Source organism: Panthera tigris, chromosome A1, assembly GCF_018350195.1.
Source record: "Panthera tigris isolate Pti1 chromosome A1, P.tigris_Pti1_mat1.1, whole genome shotgun sequence".
Lineage (NCBI taxonomy): Eukaryota > Metazoa > Chordata > Mammalia > Carnivora > Felidae > Panthera > Panthera tigris.
The window spans coordinates 212,243,760-212,266,110 of record NC_056660.1 but is presented as its reverse complement, the minus strand read 5'-3'; the positions used below and the strand labels follow the sequence as shown (position 1 = coordinate 212,266,110).

The window sequence follows — 22,351 nt, the reverse complement described above, 5'->3', positions numbered from 1 at the left end:
TGGAAGCCAGGTCTTCTGATTCCCAGTGATGCCCTTTGCATTACACAACCTAAAACCTGAAGTTAAGGAGATAAAAAAATTCCCTGGGTTTAACCAAATAGTTAACACACATATCTAATATATCTCTTTCTATAAAAAGCTGGTCGCTTAGGAGCCCTGTAGGTTTATGGCCTGAATCTGAACACAATGTCTCAGACTGACTCAAAAGCAACAACGACCACAAAAAAAAAAAAAAAAATCTAGCGCGTTTTTCTCTTTTGATAAGATGTATAATGAACTACTGACACTTCAGAAATTAGAGCTTCCCTTAAGGTACAGATTTCATTGGATGCATCACAATGTCAGTACAATCTCACTCGAACTCCCCCCCCCCACCCGCCCCCATACTCGAGGAAAAAGACCCGCCAAGGGGAATTATTACCACCTCCCACCCCCCGGCCTAAACTCAATAGCTAGAATAAGGCCATGGATTCATTTATCAGTACTAGAAACTTCGCACATCTTTACCAGTCTACCAACTACAAATTCACAGGTGGTTGGTATGTTTACATCTCTCCCTAGAGGAAAAACTAAAGGAACCCAATGTAGTTGACACCCGCGGTTTGTTTGCAGGTTTCGAGAGGAGGGACAGGAGGAGCCGAAGGAGAAGGTACCCGAGAAAACGACACGTTATCTGGCTCAAGGGGCCTCGGCACTGGGCGAAGACTGGCGCACGGGAGGCGTCGCGGAACAGGCCGGTGGGCAGTGCGACTCGGCGCTCCCCTGCGCCCACCCGCTCCATTCCCCAAGTGGGAGGGGGTTCAGAGGGGGGAACTGGACAGGCGGGGCGGAGACTGGGGGGGAGATCCGAGCCCCGGCCTCGCTTCCCTCCCTCAGCCGGCCGGGCGGGGGTGGCGGCTGGGCTCCGAGGCCGCGGGAGGCCATTTTAGCTGCGGGGCCGCCGAAAGCCCCGGCGGCCCTCCACGTCCCAACACCTCGGCGGTCTCTCGCTCCCGCCCCCACCGGGGGGGGCCCTCCCCGTCGCGGGCCAGCGGGGCGGGAGAGGCCGCCGGGCCGGGCCCGTCTCGGGCCGGGACTCGGGGGCGCCGGGCGGGGGCCGGCGCGGGGGCGTTGTGTCGGCGGGATGTGGGCGGAAGAGCGAGCAGGGGGAAAGAAGGGAGAGGGCGGGGAGCCGTTACCTATACTGGGCCGCAGCCGCCGCCGCCGCCGCCCCGCTGTGGGTGAATCCAAAGTAGTTGCCGGTCGCCATTTTGGCATCTTCCCCCAGCCGGCTGGGCACTGCGGCGGGCACGGAGAGTCGGGTCCCATGGCGGGAGGAGAGGCGCAGAGGGGCAGAGACGCCGAGGGAGGGAAAGGGAGAGAGAGAGGCGCTGTGAGAAGCCGCCCTCGCCGGGCCGGGGCCAGGGCCGCGGCCGCGCCGCCTCCCCCTCCCGCCTCGCACTCCCTCACTCACTCGCACGCCCCGGTGGCGGCCGCCGCCTCCTCCCTGGAGCCAGCCCCAACCCCCGCGCCTCCCCGCGGCCCCGGGCCGGGGAAGGGGCCGGGCAGGGACCTCGGCGGGGCACATTATACTCACCATAGGTGAAAGAAACTACAGGGCATATGGGAATCATGGGCTCGGGCTGCTGCTGCTGAACTCTGAACTCTCACCCACTGCCTCCCTCCTCTGCCCCGCTCCTCCTCAGCGGAGAACAGACCGCCGCCTCCCGCCGCACTGCGCAGGCGCCCCCGCGCTCGGCACCCTGGGAGGTGTAGTCCCGGTCGCCTTAGCGGCTCTGGCCGGCGCGTGCCAGGGCCTTGGCCGAGGCGGGCGGGGGAAGCTGACGGGCGAAGGCGGGCCTGGTCTCCGCCAAAGTGATGGTGACTGCGAAACGCAACAGGGGCGATAGAGGAGCGTGCGAGCAGCGCCTCGCCCCAACGTGGGGGGAGGGGGGGGGGAATCAGGGAGAGATTGGAAAGAGTGACGCCTGTTAGTCTTCTCTTACTTTTCACTCTCACTTTTGCGTGTATGCAGTATTCTTTACCTTTCAGTCCTCCTCGCTTTTGCACTTTTAATTAGAATTTGAGCTGGACTAATTTGGATGCTTCCTTAATTCTCTCATTCCTGCTTCTGATTCCTAGCTTCCTAGGGGAGGCAATGCCTGGGGAGGAGAGAAAAATTGCTGTTGTGTTGAGCTGTAAGCACACCCCCAAACACCCCTTCGGAACACCGTCTCCGCCCATCTACACCCACTTCTTGAGTCCTTCAACTTATGTTGAGCCCCGCCCCCACCTCAAAGTGTCAGGCTAGGTCCTGGAGATGTATCAGTGAGGAAAGTGAAGACCCTTTCGCACATAGAATTTACCTTCTGGGGAGGGAGGTGGAGAGTGTCAGACAATCGCAAATCGTGTGGTGGATGGTGATTGCGGCTTTAAGAATAAAGCCGGATAAAAAGGAGGGAGGTGTTATTTTATGTAGGGTGTGGATAGAGCGACCACTTGGGTAGAGCCTTGAAGGAAATGAGGGAAGAGCCCGGTAAATACCTGAAGGACAGCAAATGGAGGGTCCTAAAGCCAAGTGCGCAAGAGCAGCAAGGAAGTTAGTCCGACTGGAGTTGAGTGATAAGGATACAGGATCTTCTGAAAGGTCCTTGGTAGGGATGCCAGGTCTTTCATGGTAAGGACAGAATACTCTCTCCCGTGCAAGCATCTCTTTCTTCCTCTGCTTTCTCACTGTTTTCTCTTTGCTTTCCCAGTTCATTTCCAACCATTCTCTTTCCTCTTACAGTCCCTCCTTCTTGCCTCCCATTAATGCATAAGTGCTCCATTTCACCTCTTGCTCATCTTCTCCATGCCCGTGCCCCAGACCCTTTGCTACTGGCCTCTCTTCAATGTTTATTATTTATTAAAATCATTTATTAAAAAAATAACGATTTTTTAAAGTTAAAAAAATTTTTTTTAACATTTATTTATTATTGAGAGACAGAGAGACACTGAGGACGAGCAAGGAAGGGGCAGAGAGAGGGGGAGACACAGAATGTGAAGCAGGCTCCAGGCTCTGAGCTGTCAGCACAAGGCCCGATACGGGGCTCAAACTCACAAACTGGGATCATGACCTGAGCCGAAGTCATTCGCTCAACCAACCGAGCCGCCCAAGTGCCTCCCATTTTTAAAAGTTTATTTAAGTCATCTCTACAGCCCAATGAGGGGCTCAATCTCACAACCTAGAGATCAAAAGTCACATGCTCCTCCATCTGAGCCAGGCAGGTGCCCCTCCTCAGTGTTTAATATGAGCACTAAAAAGAAATGCAGGGGTGCCTGGGTGGCTCAGTCAGTTGAGTGTCGACTCGATTTCAGCTCAGGTTTCAGCTCAGGTCACAATAAGGGGATCAAGCCCCAAATCCAGCTCCACAGTGGGCATGAAGCCTGCTTGGGATTTTCTTTCTCCCTCTCCCTCTGCCCCTTACTTGCTTGTGCTTTCTGTCTCTCTCTCTGTCTCTCTCAAATAATAATAATAATAATAATAATAATAAACAATAATTTTTTGAAAAGAGAAATGCAAAGGGTGAATCAGAACTCATCATGAAGTTTAGGGCTTTATCCCACCTTCCTATGCCAGAGCAGAAACAATACCTCAGTTCCTATTTGTGCCAACCTGGCTCCCCCACACCACCTACAAAGGTGCAAGTTCTAAGAACCTGTCTGATTTATCCTATTACTCATTTCAAAAAAGAGAAAATGTAGAACATTGGGGGTAAAAAATCAATGTCATTGTTTTTTTTTTTTTTTTAATTTTTTTTAACGTTTATTTATTTTTGAGACAGAGAGAGACTGAGCATGAACGGGGGAGGGTCAGAGAGAGGGAGACACAGAATCTGAAACAGGCTCCAGGCTCTGAGCTGTCAGCACAGAGCCCGACGTGGGGCTTGAACTCACGGACCGAGAGATCATGACCTGAGCCGAAGTCGGCCGCTTAACCGACTGAGCCACCCAGGCGCCCCAATGTCATTGTTTTTGACAATACTGGTGTTTCCCTAGGCAGAAGTTCTTTGCAGTCCAAGTGTGTTGCTAGGAAAAAAATATCTCCTACACATAGGGTATTAGAACTGCATTTTCAACGTAATTTGTCTTGAACTTCATGGAGCAATAAAGCTTTTAAGGCACTATCACTGCTTTGATAAACTTGCACTATTAGTTCCTAGGCTACTTGAATAAAACTGGAGGAGAAAAGACAGGTGTTAATCACCTAAGATTATTTTTAGGCCAATTTTATGCTTGGCAGGCCTTTAGGGGATGGAAGAGGGCTGCTGGCACACCCCAATGAGCAAGCAAGTAACTAGAAAGAGGAAGGCGTGCCTCTTGTCTTTGGTAACTGTTCCTAGAGTTCAGAGTAGGTGTGGCAGTAGTGAAAATTATTTACCACAGTGTACTCCTTAAAGAGGGAATCTGTAGGAAGGGCTCCACCAACTAGCATGGATTTATTTAAGGAAGGAATTTTGGGGGAGGCGCCTGGGCAGCTCAGTTGGTTAAGCATCCGACTTCGGCTCAGGTCATCTCAGGATTTGTGAGTTCAGGCCTCACATTGGGGTCTTTGCTAACAGCGCAAAACCTGCTTAGAATTCTCTTTCTCTTTCTGCCCCTCCCCTGCTCCTGCTCCCCCCCCCCCCCGCCCCACCCTGCCTTTCAGAATAAATAAATAAGCCTTTAAAAAAAATAAAAAAGGAAGGGGTTTTGGGATGTTTGGGATGGACTTGGAATCAAGAAGCAATGGGTCCTGGGGCATCTGGGTGGCTCAGTTGGTTAAGCATCCGACTTTAGCTCAGGTCATGATCTCATGGTTTGTGAGTTTGAGCACCACATCAGGCTCTGTGCTGACAGCTCAGAGCCTGGAGCCTGCTGCAGATTCTATGTCTCCCTCTCTCTCTGCCCCTACCCTGCTCACGCTCTGTCTCTCTCTCTCCAAACTGAATAAACGGTAAAAAAAAAAAAAAAAAAAGAAGCAATGGGTCCTTTTCCTGGGCTTTAAGTAGTGGAATGACCTGAACACATTATTGAACCTTTCTGAACCTCTGTGACAGGAATAATACTAATGTCTCCCAGGACTGTGGTGGGGGTTAAATAAGGTAGCATTTCTATAGAACAACTCCAAGCACAGGGTATTTATGTAAAAAGAAGTAGGCTGGATGATTGTGAATCTTTTTAAAATCTTCCTTCCAAAAAGTGAATGCACTGCCCAAGTCACTCACCTAAAACCAAAAAGTAGGTGGCTCTGCCTTAGAGGGTTTATGTCCCAGAGTGTACCCAGTCCAGCCAACAGAGCAATATGCAGTCCTCTGGGCCAGGTGGGAGACTTGACAGGAGGAAGTCACTTATAACATCTGTCATGCTTCATGTCCAGAAATGCTTGGCATTGGAATACAAAAAATTACACTTACCAGTCATTCTCCACACTTTCACTCCAGTGACGTGTTCAAAATGCAAATCTGATCAAACACTTCTGCGCTTCCCCTCACTCTTAGGACAAAGCAAAACTTTCACTTGGCTTACCCTGTGCAGTCAGGCCTACCAGCCAATTTCAGCTTCTTCCTCCTTCTCTTCATTCCAGCTACCTTGGCCTCCCATCTACCATGCTATTACCACAGGGCTTTGCATGTTCTATCTGACTAGAATGTTCTTCCTTCCTCTCCTTACCTAATCCTCATGCTTCAAAATCTCCACTCAGTCAATCCCTCCTCAGCCTTCCCTGCCCCCTCCCCCCCATCAGACTCTTATCATGCTCTCAGAGCACCAGGCATCTCTCCTTAAGGTGCCTTTGTGACAGCTGCAATCTTACACTTACTGCGTGATTGTTTGACTGACATTATGTCTCCCATCAAACTACAGCTTGATGAAGGCAGGGCGCCAATATTGGGTGCCTGGTGATGGGCACTCAGTAAGTCCTTATTTAATAAATGAACCAGGCAGTGAACAGCTTAATCTTTGATGATTCAGAAGACAGTTTCAGGAAACTGTAATGCCTCGGGGTCATCATTAAGAACCTCAATTAACATCTGAGGGCAAATGAGGAAACATTAATTGGCAGACCGATTAACCACAAGGTGGAGCTAGCCTGAAAAGGCCTGCCCCTAATCTCACCCCAAATATTTGTAGTCACCTTTAGTCACACCTTTGAGTCAGGCCCGGTTTCCTGAAAGGTCTTGTTAAAATACAAATGTGTTAGGGACATCTGGGTGGCTCAGTCAGTTAAGCGTCTGACTTCGGCTCAGGTCATGATCTCACAGTTTGTGAGTTCCAACCTTGCATCGGGCTCTGTGCTGACAGCTCAGAGCCTGGAGCTGGCTTCGGATTCTATATCTCCCTCCCCCCATCATACCCAGTCTCTCTCTCTCTCTCTCTCTCACTCTCACTCTCTCTCAAAAATAAACATTAAAATACAAACGTGTCAGCCAGAGAGGATGACATATGAGCTACTCTATAAACCAAGAGAGTATGGCATGGTGAATGAGGGCTTGGTCTGAAGCTGGACCCATATGGCTTCAAATCTCAGCTGTCACTAACTGTTGTGTGACTTCAACCACAATCTCTCTGTGCTTCATTTTTCTCCTAAGTAAAAAGAGGTTATAAAAGTAGTGTCTACAGCAGGGTTTTGTTGGCAGGGCTTTAACAACTTCCCAGAGGTAAAGGTCCTAGATCAATGCTGGGTTCTTTGCAAGTGCTATGAGTATTGGCTGGTCCTTCTAACTACCACCCATTCTTTTTTTTTTTTTTTTTTTTTTAAGTTTATTTATTTTGTGAGAGGGAGAGAGAGAGAATCCCAAGCAGGATTCTGTCAGTGGGGCACAAACTCACAAACCTTGAGATCATGACCTGAGCTGAAATCACAAGTCCAATGCTTAACCGACTGAGCCACCCAGGTGCCACTAGCCACCACCCACCCAGTTTTATCACAATCAGAGATAAAGCCAAAGGATGAGGTCATTCTTTTTGTAGTGGAAGGGGGAAGATGGAGTCCACAAGGGCATAGAATGGGCGGGACCTGGATAGGGAAAGGGGCATAGAGGGTCATAGGGAGGAATGCACGGAGAGGCAAGGGACAAACTTGCTGTTGCATCGTTGTTTCCTTGAGAACCCAGAGAAGGAGCAAGAAGGCCAGGAAGCTCACTTGGAACCTGTGATGCTTTCTCAAGATAACTACAGTCATTGCATTTGGGGTTAATAAAGAAAGAATGGGAAATGAAGCTCTAGCTCTGGGCGTGACTCGAACAGGCTGAGGCTCCAGGCATTCTGGGACCTTCCCAACACAGACAGGTGGTGGTGGGACAGGAGAGAATGTGGAGAGCAACAGAGTCAGTCTGGGGAGCTGACCCAACTATCAGACTGGCTCTTAAGGGCCAAGTGGGGTAGGACAGTGTTGATTCAAAGGGAAAGCTCTGATTTAAAAAAAACAAAAAATTGTTTTAATGTTTGTTTTTCAGAGAGACAGTGAGAGACAGAGAGAGAGAGAGACAGAGAGAGAGGCAGAGAGAGAAGGAGACACAGAATCCAAAGCAGGCTTCAGGCTCTGAGCTGTCAGCACAGAGCCCGACATGGGGCTCGAATTCATGAACCGCGAAATCATGACCTGAGCCGAAGTCAACCGACTGAGTCACCCAGGCACCCCGAGAAAGCTCTGATTTTAATCAAGAAAACCGTAACTGAGAGATGCACTCCAGGTGGTGGATATGACAGTGACACATCAGGAAGTGTTCCCCTCTAAATTCTTCCATATTCTCTCCTCCTCTCCCTCCTATCTCCTTCTCTTCCTTCCCCTCTAGTCTCTTTCCTTCCCTCTGAGGAATAACTGTGTGGTCTAGGAGATGTCAGACACTAGGGTAATCCACAGAGATGGAATGCATCCTTGATAAACACAGTGACACCTACTGGTGCAAAAGGGGGTTTAGTGCAATGATGATGTATTTAATCTCAGTAAGAGAGTTTATGATACAGTGGTTTCTTCTAGGGCTAAATTTTGTGGGTTCAAATCCTACCTGCACCACATACTAGTTGTGTAGACCTAGGACAAGTTATATAACCTCGCTGAGCCTCAGTTTCTTCAGTTCGGGTGGTTGTTGTGGACATTAAAGGAAATACACATAAAGTTCTTGGAACATTGCTTGGCACATAGCAAGTTCTCAATACGATCCCTCAATACAAACCACAAAGACTGAATAGATATTAGCAATGTCTTTGGGAATAAAGGATCTCTTGGCATAGGTAATCTCTAATCTCTTTCACCCTGTTATACTATTTTTTTAATTAAAATTTTTTAAAAATTAATTTATTAATATATTCTGAGAGAGAGAAAGCATGGGGAAGAGGGGCAGAGACAGAGAGAGAAAGGGAGAGAGGATCCCAAGCAGGCTCTGTGCTTGAGCCTGATGTGGGGCTCGATCCCACAAACTCTGAGATTATGACCTGAGCCAAAACCAAGAGTCTGATGCCCAACTGACTGAGCCACCCAGGCACCCCTCAACTAAATTTTTAAATTAAAATATAATTCACCTACCATAAGACTCATGCTTTCAAAGTGTTCAATTCAGTGGTTTTTAGTATATACATAAAATTGTGCAACTCTCACTGCTGTATAATTTCAGGACATTTTCCATGACTGCATTAATAAGTCCTGAACCCATTAGCAGTCATTCACTATGTCCTATTCCTCCGAGGTCCTGGCAACCACTAACCTACTTTCTGTCTTTATGGATCTGTCTACACTAGACATTTAATGTAAATGCAATCATACAGGGGCACCTGGGTAGCTCAGTCGGTTAAGTGGCCAACTTCCACTCAGGTCATAATCTCATGGTTCATGGGTTTGAGACCCATGTCGATCGCTGTCTGAGCTGTCAGCACAGAACCCAGAATCTGCTTCAGATTCTGTGTCTCCCTTGCTCTCTGCCCCTCCCCCACTCATTCTTTGTCTATCTGTCTCTCTCTCTCTCAAAAAATGAATGAACATTAAAAAAATTAAATGCAATCATACAATATGTAGCTTTTTGTATCTGGCTTCTTTCACTTAGTCTAATGTTTTCAAGTTTCTTTTATGTTGTAGCATGTTTTGGTACTTCATTCCTTTTTATGATTGAATAATATTCTACCATTTGAATATATCTCATCTTGTTTATCATTCATAAATTGATGGACATTTGGGTTGTTTCCACTATTTGGCTATTAAGAATAATGGTACTAAAAATCTCTTTGACCTTGGCCGCAGCAACTTCTTACTCAACACATCTCAGGAGGCAAGGGAAACAAAGGCAAAAATGAACTATTGGGACCTCATCAAAATAAAAAGCTTCTGCGCAGCAAAGGAAACAAACAGCAAAACTAAAAGGCAACCAATGTAGTGGGAGAGGATATCTGCAAATGACATATCAGATAAAAGATTAGTATCCAAAATCTATAAAGAACTTTTCAAACTCAACACCCAGAAAACAAATAATCCAGTGAAGAAATGGGCAAAAGACATGAATAGACACTTCTCCAAAGAAGACATCCAGATGGCCAACTAACACATGAAAAAATGCTCAACATCACTCACCATCAGGGAAATACAAATCAAACCACAATGAGATACCACCTCACACCTGTCAGAATGGCTAACATTAACAACTCAGGCAACAACTGATGTTGGCTAGGTTGCAGAGAAAGAGGATCTCTTTTGCATTGCTGGTGGGATTGCAAGCTGGTGCAGCCACTCTGGAAAACAGTATGGAGGTTCCTCAAAAAACTAAAAACAGAACTACCCTACGACCCAGCAATTGCACTACTAGGTATTTATCCAAGGGATACAGGTATGCTGTTTCGAGGGGGCACATGCACCCCAATGTTTATAGCAGCACTATCTACAATAGCCAAAGTATGGAAAGAGTCCAAATGTCCATCGATGGATGAATGGATACAGAAGATGTGGTATATATAAACGATGGAGTATTACTCGGCAATCAGAAAGAATGAAATCTTGCCATTTGCAACTATATGGATGGAACTGGAGGGTATTATGCTAAGTGAAATTAGTCAGTCAGAAAGACAAATATCATTTGACTTCACTTATATGAGGACTTTAAGAGACAAAACAGATGAACATAAGGGAAGGGAAGCAAAAATAAAAACAGGAAAGGAGACAAAACATAAGAGACTCTTAAATATGGAAAACAAACAGAGGGTTGCTGGAGGGGTTGTGGGAGGGGGGATGGGATAAATGGGTAAGGGGCATTAAGGAATCTACTCCTGAAATCATTGTTGCACTATAAGCTAACTAACTTGGATGTAAATTTTAAAAATTTACCATTTTTTAAGAAAACTCAGAAACTATGAAAAAATATTAAAGAAAATAATGCTGCTATGAACATTTGTGGTGGCTAATTTTATGTGATGAGTTGACTGAGCTGAAGAATGCCTAGATAGCTGGTAAAACATTATTTCTGAGTGTGTCTGTGAGGGTGTCTTTGGAAGAGATTAGCACATGAATCAGTAGGCTGAGTAAAGATGCCCTCACCTGTATGAGTGGGCATCATCCAATCTGCCAAGGCCCAGAATACATCAAAAAAGGCAGAGATCTGGAGAATTTGCTCTCTCTGCCTGAGCTGAGACATTCATCTTCTCTTGTCCTCCAACTTGGAGTTTCCGGTTCTTGGGCCTTTCAAATCCAACAGGGACTTAACACAAATGACATATCAGATAAAAGATTAGTATTAAAAATATATAGAGAACATATTGGTTCTCATTCTCAGGCCTTTCAACTTGGACTTTCATCACCAGCTTTCCGGGTTCTCTAGCCTGCAGATAGCTGATCAAGGGACTTCGTGGCCTCCATAACAGTGTGAGTCAATTCTTATAACAGATATCCTTTTATATATATCACTATATATCCTATTGGTTCTGTTTTTCTGGAAAGCCCTGACTAATACAAAATTTTGCATCGACATGTTTTCATTTCTCCTGAGTGGAATTGCTGGTATAAACTTTAAAAAAACTTTCCAAATATCTCAAATTCTCTTCCTCTGCATAGTCACTGCCCTAGTTTGTCTCTTGCTAAGGCTACTTCAACAGCCTACCAATTGGTCTTTCTAAGGATCCCCATTCTCTACATAATTATCAAAGGACCTAAGTTTGAAAAACTAGTAGTAATAATAGAAAAAACAGCTATGTACATTACAATAATTCATTCTTTAATAAAATATGAGGTAGAGACTATTATGTTTATCCCATTTAGAGATGATGAAGCTGAGTTCGCAAAGCTAGTAAGTGGCAGAGAAGGATTTAAATCTAACACCAACCTGACTCCAGAATGCCTAATTTCTATGACATACCACCTTCCTGAAACACCTCTGACCAGCATGTAACTACCCTGCTGAAAACCTTATGAAGATTCCTGTTGCCTAAAGTAAAAATCCTGGCCAGTTATTGTACCTGGCTATATCTCATTTATAAACTCCTAGAGCATTTATGTTGTCAACTGTCCAATTATTCTATTCTGAAGCATCCCATACTTTACATTTCCTAACATACATTAGATTTGTTATTTCTTGTTCAATGTCTTTCTTTCCCCCAGAAAAGGATGTAGTAAGCTTCACTGAGTCAGGAGCTATGTTTTATCCACTTTAAAATTCCCAGTGCCTAGGAAAATGGCAAGAACATGGTAGACACATCCCACATATTTGTGGAGTAAATGAGAGTAGTTCTGTGTTCTTCATCTCTTGAGGGCAATGGTTTTATGATGTATTTTTGGTATCTCCCTCTACCCTCCTCCAGCTACCACCTGGCACAATCCTAAGCACACAAGAAAATTCCAACCTGTTTTAGTCCTCCAAGTTCCTTGACACGTGAACATGGGTTATCTGTTGCCAAGTCTCAACACTCAACACCTGTGTTGTAAGGGTTTCTTTGTGTCAGTAACACATTTTGAGGTATCTGAAGAACATGCAGAACTCAAGGCAGCCACAAAGAATAGCTATTTAGGGGCTTGGAGAAGAGTCTAAGCCATGCTGTGATCATCTAGAGATTGATATCAAATTAATGAGAGATGCTGAAGGGTGTATTGTGACAGAAACTAAATTTTAATTTTGTTTTTTTTTAATTTTATTTATTTATTCTGAGAGAGAAGTGTGCGTGTGCACAAGCAGGGGAGAGGCAGAGAGAGAAGGGGGGGTGTAGAGAGAGAGGCAGAAAGAGAGAGAGATAATCCCAAGTAGGCTCCATTAGAGTCTGATGTGGGGCTTGAACCCATGAACCATGAAATTATAAACTGAGCTGAAATCAAGAGTCAGATGCTTAACCAACTGAGCCACCCAGGCTCTCCTAATTTTGTTTAATTTAAATACCCATATATGGCTAGTGGCTACCATATTGGATAGTACAGTACTAGAATCAGATGACCTAGGTTCAAATCCTGGCTCCACTACTTACTGACTATATGATTGACTGATTTACTCAACCTCCTTGTGCCCTGCTCTCCTCATCTATAAAATGGGGACAATAATAACAGTACTAATGTCATAAATTTGGTGTGAGGATTAAGTAACTAAGTATATACTTTAAGCTAGCACTGGGGTGGCTAGGGAAAGAGGCTGACTGACATCCAAAAATGGGTCATCTGGTCCACCTGATTAATTGAGTGCCTTCTCTGCTGGGAATACCCTCTCATGGGCATTAACATGGTGTATTAGTTTCCTATTGCTGCTATAACAAATTACCACAAACTTCTTGACCTGAAACTACACATTTTATCTTACAATTCTTTAGTTCAGAAATCTCACTGGGCTAAAGTGAAAGTGTCAATAGGGCTGCATGCCCTTAGAAGGCTCTAGAGGAGAATCCATTCCCTTGCCTTTTCCAGCTTCTAGAGGTTACCTGTATTACTTGGCTCATGACCCCTTCCTCATGTTCAAAGCCAGCAGCAGGGCATCTTCAAATCTCCCTCTGACTTGGACATGCCTGTATTCCTCTCACAAGGACCCTTGCGGTTATATTAGGTCCACCCGGGAAATCCGGGATAATCTCATCTCAAAATCCTTAACATAATCGTATTTGTAAATTCCTTTGGCCATGTAAGGGAAAATGGATATGGGGACCATGATTCTGCCTACCACACATGGGATATGGACATTTCACATTCAGTGACCATTCTGAAAGGTCCATCCATGTAACCTCTCCCCTGAATTATCTTGTCACCATTTCCTTGGCCTGTTCTTTCTGAAGTCTCTGATCAGCTGGCCAACCTACTAGCCAGTGCTCGTTAATAAATACAGGTCCATGCTCAGTCTATCTTTATTTACACACGAAGTAGACAATAAGGTGGACACTCTAAATCTTGCCCTCTGGGAAGATTTTCCTTTATCATTATATGTCAGGGCCACCCTGAGTCGGGCAGTAGGACAATCATCCAATTCCAGCTTGAACCAATATGGCATACAGATTGATCAATGATTCTTCCAAATTTGCCTCTTTCATTAACTGATCACAGGGAATTCCCCGAGAAGCTACAGGGATGCCTGGAGGAAGAGAGTGCAAAGTAATAGGAGCAGGTAACAGGGGATTCTGGACACTGGTTGTGATAGTGTGTTTGTGCCTTCTGGATTGCTCCAGCCCGGTTATATATATATATATATATATATATATATATATATATACACATATGTATACATATATATGTGTATATGTATATACACACATATATATGTATATATATGTATATATATACATATATATATATACATGTATATATATACATGTATATGTATACATATATATATGTGTATATATACACACACATATATGTGTGTGTGTGTGTGTGTGTGTGTGTGTGTATACACATATATATGTACCACTTCTATTTTGGAATGCTGCTGTGTACATGTTAAAGTTTGGTAGATAAGATAATAACTCAGTTTGGGGCACCTAGGTGGCTCAGTCGGTTAAGCAGCCGACTTCGGTTCAGATCATGGTCTCATTGTGAGTCTGAGTCCCGCATCGGGCTCTGTGCTGACAGTGCAGACCCTGCTTGAGATTCTCACTCTTCCCCTCTTCCCCTGTCCCTCCTCCCCCTCTCAAAATAAATAAATAAGCTTTAAAAAAAAAGATAATACCCAGTTCATGTTGAACAGTTCTCATAGGCACCTGGTGTCTCACAGTCCGGTCCCTCCTAGGGCCCAGAAGCCTCTCCAGGCTAGAAGTAAATTTTTAGTAAACTTCAATTATTTCACTGTTCTAATCTGCTATAGATTATAAGAGCGGTAAAGAAAAAAAAACTCTGCCAATAATAATTGTAATACAACATTGATTGTAATTGTTATATATGCGTTCCAAATTCAGAGATATTAAAATGTGAAAAAAAACAACAACCCACAAACCATGCACCTTACAGTCAGTAAAATAAGATACCACCCAATCCATTCTTCCATTGTATACACAAGGAAATGGGTCTAGAGAGGTAAGTGACTTGCGCAAGATCACAACTCCTTTGCCACAGTGGCACATCCAGACACACCTGACTTCTACTCCAAAGCCAGTTTCATTTCAACTTAGAGATTTATTATTAATGATTTAAATGAAAAATAGCAACCCCAACTTTGCAAAATAAACTTATATTAAGTGTCCTTATTCTCCCTTATGTCAGAAATACCAGGAAAAGTAGAGGCTGGGTCTTTCAGGACTGTGCCTCTTACACTCTGCCCTTTGTGTCTATCCTTGCATAATCACAGGCTGCTTCTAGAGGGACTTTGGGGAAGGGGCCTGGAAGGCCAGAATTTCTAAGAAGCAAAAGAGACTATTTGCCTTTTTGTGGTGGTTGGAAAAAAAAAAAAAAAAAAGTTTTCCTTGTATAATGAATGACTTTTTAATTAAAAATCTAGTTCTAAGTTCATCTGCATCCATCTTGGAAGTACAGTCATTTGTACTCTGGCTCCCCCACTCCAACGTACCTTGCTTGGGTCTGCTTCATAGCTGTCACACTGCTCCTTCCTCTCCCGTTCCTCTGCCCACTCCACACTCCACCTGTGCGGTCAGCCCTGCCTTACTGCTGCAGCCCAGCTATGCTGGGGGCCAGGAGCATCTGAAAGGCCCCTTCTCTGCTGGGAAGGCCTTGGAGTTGTTATCTTCCCGCTGAGACACAGTGAGAGCCCCAGAGTCTCATAGCCTCTAGGCTTGGCTGTGACTCTTCTGCACTTGCCAGCAAGGACCTGAAGCAGCAGTTGGCTTCCTGGACTCCCAGAGAGGACTCCAAGCCTAAGTAGTCACACTCCCACCTTTCTGGTTTCTCCCAGCCACACCTCAAAGCCCCACCGTCAAGGTTCTATGTAAGGTAGGGATAGAAGAATACATTTAAATGTCTAAATACCTGAGTGTGGGCCAAGTGGATCTGTGTTAACTCTATTGGAAATGCCACTGTTTCAACCCCTCAGGAAACTGGCAGTATCTATTAAAGCTCAACAAGCACATATGCCCTGCCCAGCGATACTGCTCCTAGGCATGCCTGCGGAAATGTATATTTACAAGTTTACTAAAAGGTATGTTCAAGAATATTCATAGGAGGGGGCACCTGGCTGGCTCAGTTGGTTTAGTGTCCTACTTTGGCTTAGGTCCTGATCTCACAGTTCATGAGTTCGAGCCCCACATTGGGCTCACTGCTGTCAGTGCAGAGCCGGCTTTGGATCCTCTATCTGCCTTTCTCTCTGCCCCTCCCCCACTCTCTCAAAAATAAATAAAAACATTTAAAAAAAAGAATATTCACGGGAGCAACTACTTACATTGTTTAAAGTTGGATACTGTCCAAATATTCATCGATAGTCAAATGGGTAAAATAAATTCTATTACATTCATACAATAGAATATTATCAACAATGAGAATGAATGAATGATACATGCAACAGCATAGATGGCACTCACAAATATAACACTGAGGGGGAAAAAAAGCCAGACATAAATAAGTACAGGTTATATATCATTTTCATGAAATTTTCTCCCGCCCCCAGTTTTATTGAGATGTAATTGACATAATATGTAAGTTTAAGGTGTACAATGTGATGATTTGACACACATATATATTGTGAAATGGTTACCACAACAAAGTTAGTTAACACATCCATCACCTCACATAATTATAATTTTTTATGTGAAGTTTTAACCAAAAACAGTCAAAGTTAATCCCTGGTGTTTTAAGTCAGGATAGTGGGTAGGAAGTGACTAGGAGAGAATATTAGGGCAAATTCTATGGAGCTGGTAATATTAGAGTCCATCAGAGGTGATGGGTAATTTATAAAACTTTAATTTATAGATGTATAAGTTCTGTAATACTTGGGTAATTTATAAAAATTCATCAAGTGGTCCACTCATGATTTGTGCATTTTTCTGTATGTGTGTTTACTTCAATATAAAATTTCCATTAAAAAAAAGTCACCACAGATCAGTAGTTCTCCACTTTATCAAACCCAAACACCCCCTTTTCATAACAAGGGTTTTGTGACATTCTCTGTATCTCCTGAAATTAAAATTGTACATACTACATGTATAATTAATTTTTTTCCTTTTAAAATAAAATTTTTTTTTAATTTTTTTTGTTTAACGTTTTATTTATTTTTGAGACAGAGAGAGACAGAGCATGAACGGGGGAGGGGCAGAGAGAGAGGGAGACACAGAATCCGAAGCAGGCTCCAGGCTCTGAGCCATCAGCCCAGAGCCTGACGCGGGGCTCGAACTCACGGACTGCGAGATCGTGACCTGAGCTGAAGTCGGACGCCTAACCGACTGAGCCACCCAGGCGCCCCAAAATTTTAATTTTATAATTTAAAAAATCAATAATGCATTAGTTGAAGTATAAAGAAAAAAGGAGAGGGGGAAACTTTATAGTAGAATATACTGTGTATGATAAAATACAATGTGTAATTAATAGACTGTGTATTTCAACGTATAAATGTTTGGTCATGACTACTCTGGAAGACATTAAGTGAGTACATCAGGTTCCTGCACCCAGTGTGAAAATCTCTAGGAATGCAGCAGTTGCAGGTTCAGATGGCATCAGGTAACATAATTGGCTAATTACTCGGGCACTGGTGATGTGCTTTTCTGAAATGGTAAAAAACTCTGTGCTAGAATTTTAAATAGAACACAATACAACCATCCTTCTATTTACACAATAATGACATCTCTTTCAAATCTAGAGCATGTTAAAACTATGCAAAAATATTTTGTATTTGTCAAAGCCAACTTAGATTATAGGCTTAAATCATTACAAACTTGCTTTACACGTACATGAACGTCCAACTTGATATAAAGTCATGCAGGAGGCAAGACAATCCACTGTGGTCCAGGACTGCCCTGTGTATTGAAGGGTGTCTAACATCTGTGGCCCCTGACCATTATATGCTAGTGGTGTCATTGCAATAACCACAGTTTTCCAATATTCCCCCAGGCAACAGCAATACTTTGGTCAAGAATCATCTGTGCATCAATGTAATTTGTTGGGCATAGCAATTTGAATAAGCTCTCTCAGGTCTTCAGAGCTTCTCCACTCACTGCACTGTAGACCTGTCTCAAATTAGCCTCCCTGAAATCTTAATGAAGATTTGGGTTGTTTTGTGGTTGGTGCCTGAGGTTGAGGGTCTATCAGAGGAGATTGGTAATGTTCTTGGACAAACAAGTGAAAATTATGCCTGCAATTTCAAGCTATGTCCCTACCTCTGCCCTGAGAGCCCCGCTTTGTTTTGTTTTTATGTTTATGTATTTATTTTTTAGAGAGAGAGAGATAGAGAGCAAGTGGGGGAGGGGCAGAGAGAGAGAGGCAGACAGAATCCCAAGCAGTCTGCACACTGTCAGTGCAGAGCCTGATGTTGGGCTTGAACTCACGAGCCATGAGATCATGACCTAAGCTGAAACCAGGAATTGGTGGCTTAACCAATTGAGTTACCCAGGTGCCACCTGCCTACTTTGTTTTCATAAATAAGACTCCAGATGTTCCAGAAAAGAGGGCCCCATTAATTTGTCAGTGTGTATGATCAAGAGTTGCACAAATCCATGCAGGACATTCTTGCAGTGAATGCTGGAGACCTTCTACCTCTTCTTCTGCCATGGAATATAACTAACATTTGATAGATTATTATATGCCAGGCTATACACCAACCCTGTGCAAAGCACTTTACAGGCATTATCTCATTTTATTCTTTTAACAGCCCAATGAGGTAGGTACTATTATTATTCCCAGGTTTTGATGGAGAAGGAAACTAAGACACAGAGAGGTTAAATAACATTCCCAGGGTCACACAGTTAATAAGCTTAAAAGCCAGGATTTGAACCCAGGCATCTTATTCCAAATTTATACCTCTTAATGATTATGGCGTCTTGCTCCATAATCCAAAAGGAGAACACCGTTTTGCCAAAAACCTGTATCACAGGCATAGAGACATGATGCAGTCTTCCGTTGGCTAAATGGCTGTTGGAATTCAGCCTGCCTGGGGAGAAGTCTGGTAGCCTCCAGTATTAGTGAGATTACATTCAGCTTCAAATAACACGAAGCTGACCAGTAAGTATGAACAATAAGGACATTTATTGCTTACTTAACACAAAGTCTCAGGATTGGTTAAATGGCTTAGTATCATTAAACACCCTTGGCTTCACCATCATCAGGGTGAAAGCCCATTAGCTTTTCTTCCTCATATATGTTTTCTCCTGGTCACAAGATGGCGGCTGATGTTCCAACTCTGCCAGAGGAAACAAGGGGCAGAGGAAAAAGGATTTTTTTTTTTAATGGTTTTTTATCTGTAGCCAATTTTCTTTCCCATCTCATTGACCATAATTGATTGATGTGCCTACCCCTAAACCCATTATTGAAAACGGGGAATAGTAGCACAATGATTGTCTTACACAAATAATTGTTGATCCCCTGGGCTTCTTTTTCCAGAGGTTTCCACCCATTACAAAATAAGGTTCTGTTAGGAAAGAAAGAGAATGGCTGTTGTATTAGTCTGCGAGGGCTACCATAACAATACTGTAGACTGGGTGGCTTAAGCAACAGCAAATTGGAGGCCATAAAGTCCAATGTCAAGGTGCAGCAGGGTTCAGTTTCTGTTAAGTGTTTTCTTCTTGTTTGGAAACAGGCATGCTGTGCTCTCACATGCTTTCCCTTTCCTAGGCATGTGTGATGGGAGAGAGGGGCAGAGAGAGAGAGAAAGAGAGCAACTTTTCCAAAGTCTCTTCTTGTAAAGGCATTGATTCCATCATGAGGGCACCACTCTCGTGACCTCTTCTAACCCTAATTACTTCCCAAAGGCTTCATCTTCAAATATTATCACGTTGGGGGTTAAGTCTTCAACATATGAATGGGAAGGCGTTGGGTGTGTGGGGGACACAAACATTCTATTCATAACAGCTGCCAAGTAGGCTATAAATAGTGTCTGCCATTCCTTCTCTGTGGGATGATTAGGTGGTCCCAGCTTGGTAGTAGCCTGGGGAATATGTCGGTTGCAGGAGATACCAAAGATGTGATTATGGTACTCTCAGCCATAGTGAAATCATGTTTCTCTAGCCAGTCAGGCCTGACATTCTCTCACATTCTCCTTCATGGACCTCCAGAGCTTGGGACTCCTAGTGAATGGGCTGTACGCACAGACAATGTCCTTGATTATCTTAGCCATCATAGGATAGGCTGAGTGTGGGTGGCCTTGCTTCTGCCATAAAAAGACCTGCTGTATCCCAAAAAGTCTACAACTTATGACCATGTACAGTAGCCTATTGGAAATTTCCTGAGTTCCCCGTGCATGCATTCTTTGTTCACCAATGCCTACTGTCTCCATCACAAACAACTTCACAGTTATCCATGTTGCCCAATTCCTAGGCAAGTCCTAGGGATGGGTATTTCTAGTCCCCTGAATAAAGAAAGTAAATGTGATAGATTAGAATTTCACCAATAGTAATCTACATACTTTTTCAAAAACTTGATATCTTCAAATGTTTTCATTTCCACCACCTTCACCCCAGATAGCTGGACCTCAGTCATTCACTTCTCTGGGGGTATAAAAATTAAGGATCTTTGATCACAAGCAGTAGAAACAAACTCTGGCTGATGAAATCCACAGGGAACTTTGGAAGAGGTTATAGAAAGCTCACATGCATAGCAGGAAACCTGGAGGATCAGGCTCGGAACTGGATGGAAACAAACTCAGCTCTGGAAGGTGAAGAAGCAGGAAGTGCGGGAATAGTCTGGACAGACACCATTGTCTCATGAAGGAAATCCAACCATTTTCAATTCAGTTCTAGGCAGAACGTTTGAACTAAAGGCAGGATCAATTTCAGCTGGATTGCAAATTTAAATGTGAAAGGAAAAGTCAATAAAGCCTTTAAAGGAAAACAGGGGAGAGCTCTTTTGGGCCAGAGAGGGCAGGGTGTCACATACACTCCTGACTTGTCTAGGGGACAACTCTTACTCCAGCCCAGGAATGGGAGGTAGAGGCAGAGCCCTGAGGCTTAAAGGGGCATGCTTGTGGCTTAGGGGTTTGAGAAGTTCAAGCACAGCAGATGCTAGGCCTGTGGCAGCCTGATGGATTCCAGATCCCTTCCGTGGTGGCTTGGGTATTCCCAGTACCCTTCCATTCTCGGTCAGAGTCAGCTCAGCCTGCTGGAAAAAGGCCTCAAGGCCCACAGCTGAGCAGTGACAGGGACAGATACCATGCATCTCTTCTCCCATTGCAGGTGCTCAGCTGGGGGCGAGGGATGGAAAACCAGCTTAGCAAGTGCAGAAATCCAGCATTCCCAGGGAAGCTCTCTGAGTGAGTGCAGCACACAGCTCTGGATAGGAAAGGCAGACATTCAGGGCCACGGGTTACTTCAGCAGTGGAATAGAGCAGTGGTGGCAGAGACCACATGTTTTGCATATGTTTTAATAAAAAATAACTTACTGTTGTGTTAAGCCTGTTCTAAGCACTGCACATGTGCCATATTGTCTTTAAATTTTTTTTCTTTTTCTTTTCTTTTCTTTTTTAATTTACACCCAAGTTAGTTAGCATATAGTGCAACAATGATTTCAGGAGTAGATTCCTTAATGCCCCTTACCCATTTAGCCCATACTCCCTAAATTTTTTTTTTAATGTTTATTTATTTTTCAGAGAGAGAGAGAGACAGAGTGAGAGCAGGGGAAGGGGCAGAGAGACAGGAGAACATGTGTCATCTTTTTAATCCTGTCATGTAAGTTGCTAGTACTCTCCCCACTTTACAGATGAGGAAACCGAGGCTCAGGAAGTTTAAGACGCTTGCCTCAGATCACACTCTGTGTCACCTTGACTTGGTTGTAGGGTGCACAGACATTTGGCCAGACCTTATTCCGGATATGCTGTGAGGGTGTTTTTGGATGAGGTTAACATCTTTGAATCAGCCGACTGAGGAAAGCAGTCTACTGACTGAGTGACGAGGCAGAGCTGGGATTTACATGCCGACAATATGGCTCCAGAGATACTTAACCACTGTACCCAATTTTGCCTCTCATGTAAGCCAAGCAGATAAGCACAGACACAAAGCAAACTCTTGAGCAAGGACTGGCAACCAGAATGCACCAGAAGTCAAGGAGACACAGATACAGGTGCATTCTAAGGATGAGAACCAGAGAGCCGAAAGAGGCGGAAAGCAGGAGAGTCACAGAGCCAAGGTGTGAGTGTGTGTCTATGCTGAGGTACAGCTCTGGACAGCCCTCATTTACCTTGTAGCTCCCTTTTGGAGGGTTCCCAAATGTATCTCTTTCTTTCTTCCTTTTTTTTTGTTAAGTTTGCTTTATTTATTTTGAGAGAAAGAGAGAGAGCACGCGTGTGCGTGTGAGCACGAGGGAGGGGCAGAGGGAGACAGGAGAGAATCCCAAGCAGGCTCCGTGTACAGAGCCTGACTCGGGGCTCCATCTCACAGTTCGTGAGATCATGACCTGAGCAGAAATCGAGAGTCGGACACTTAACCAACGGAGCCACCCGGGCGCCCCGCAAATGCATTTCTTAACGTGTACGTGACCCTTCTGACACCCGGTTGATAATGAGAATCTTGGGTTCCTTCAGAATTCCACAGTGGAACTTGCCCAACAAATCCTACTGCTTTGAGCCGTTTTGCATACACATTGGACTTCTTCAATACCTGCCTCTTTATCTTGTTAAGAGTAGACAATGATTCTTGTTTGCCTGTGGGACAGTGTACTTATTCCTTACCCTGGCCTCCAAAACTCTGCATAACTCAACAATCCCAAATCTTAGCTGCAGTCTGCCCAACCTCCCCTCTGAACCCCACGTAACATATTCATATTCCAGACACTTCCACTTTGCTTTCCTGGCATACTATCTCCCCTCATCTTTAACCATTTAAATGCCACCCA

The 22,351-nt window shown here is 44.3% G+C and overlaps 1 protein-coding gene and 1 long non-coding RNA gene across 7 annotated transcripts in view; one reads left to right on the top strand and one right to left on the bottom strand.

Moving 5' to 3' along the window:
• ZFR (zinc finger RNA binding protein) overlaps window positions 1–1,727 on the bottom strand; it is an 83,621-nt gene extending 81,894 nt beyond the window's left edge. For 2 of the 3 annotated variants that reach the window (XM_042996956.1, XM_042996964.1), the window contains exons 1-2: window positions 1,577–1,726; window positions 1,179–1,278 (exon numbers count right to left, since the gene is read on the bottom strand). In XM_042996956.1, coding sequence (XP_042852890.1) covers window positions 1,179–1,278; window positions 1,577–1,613 — 137 coding nt within the window. In that variant the 5' untranslated portion in view covers window positions 1,614–1,726. Of the gene's footprint in view, window positions 1–1,178; window positions 1,279–1,576 lie in introns of all 3 variants that reach the window. The other variant, XM_042996970.1, reaches the window with a different exon arrangement.
• LOC122241301 overlaps window positions 388–22,351 on the top strand; it is a 30,015-nt gene continuing 8,051 nt past the window's right edge. For 3 of the 4 annotated variants that reach the window (XR_006221360.1, XR_006221358.1, XR_006221364.1), the window contains exons 1-3: window positions 388–532; window positions 613–737; window positions 10,752–10,840. This is a non-coding gene — a long non-coding RNA (uncharacterized LOC122241301). The remainder of the gene's footprint in view (window positions 533–612; window positions 738–10,751; window positions 10,841–22,351) is intronic. The other variant, XR_006221362.1, reaches the window with a different exon arrangement.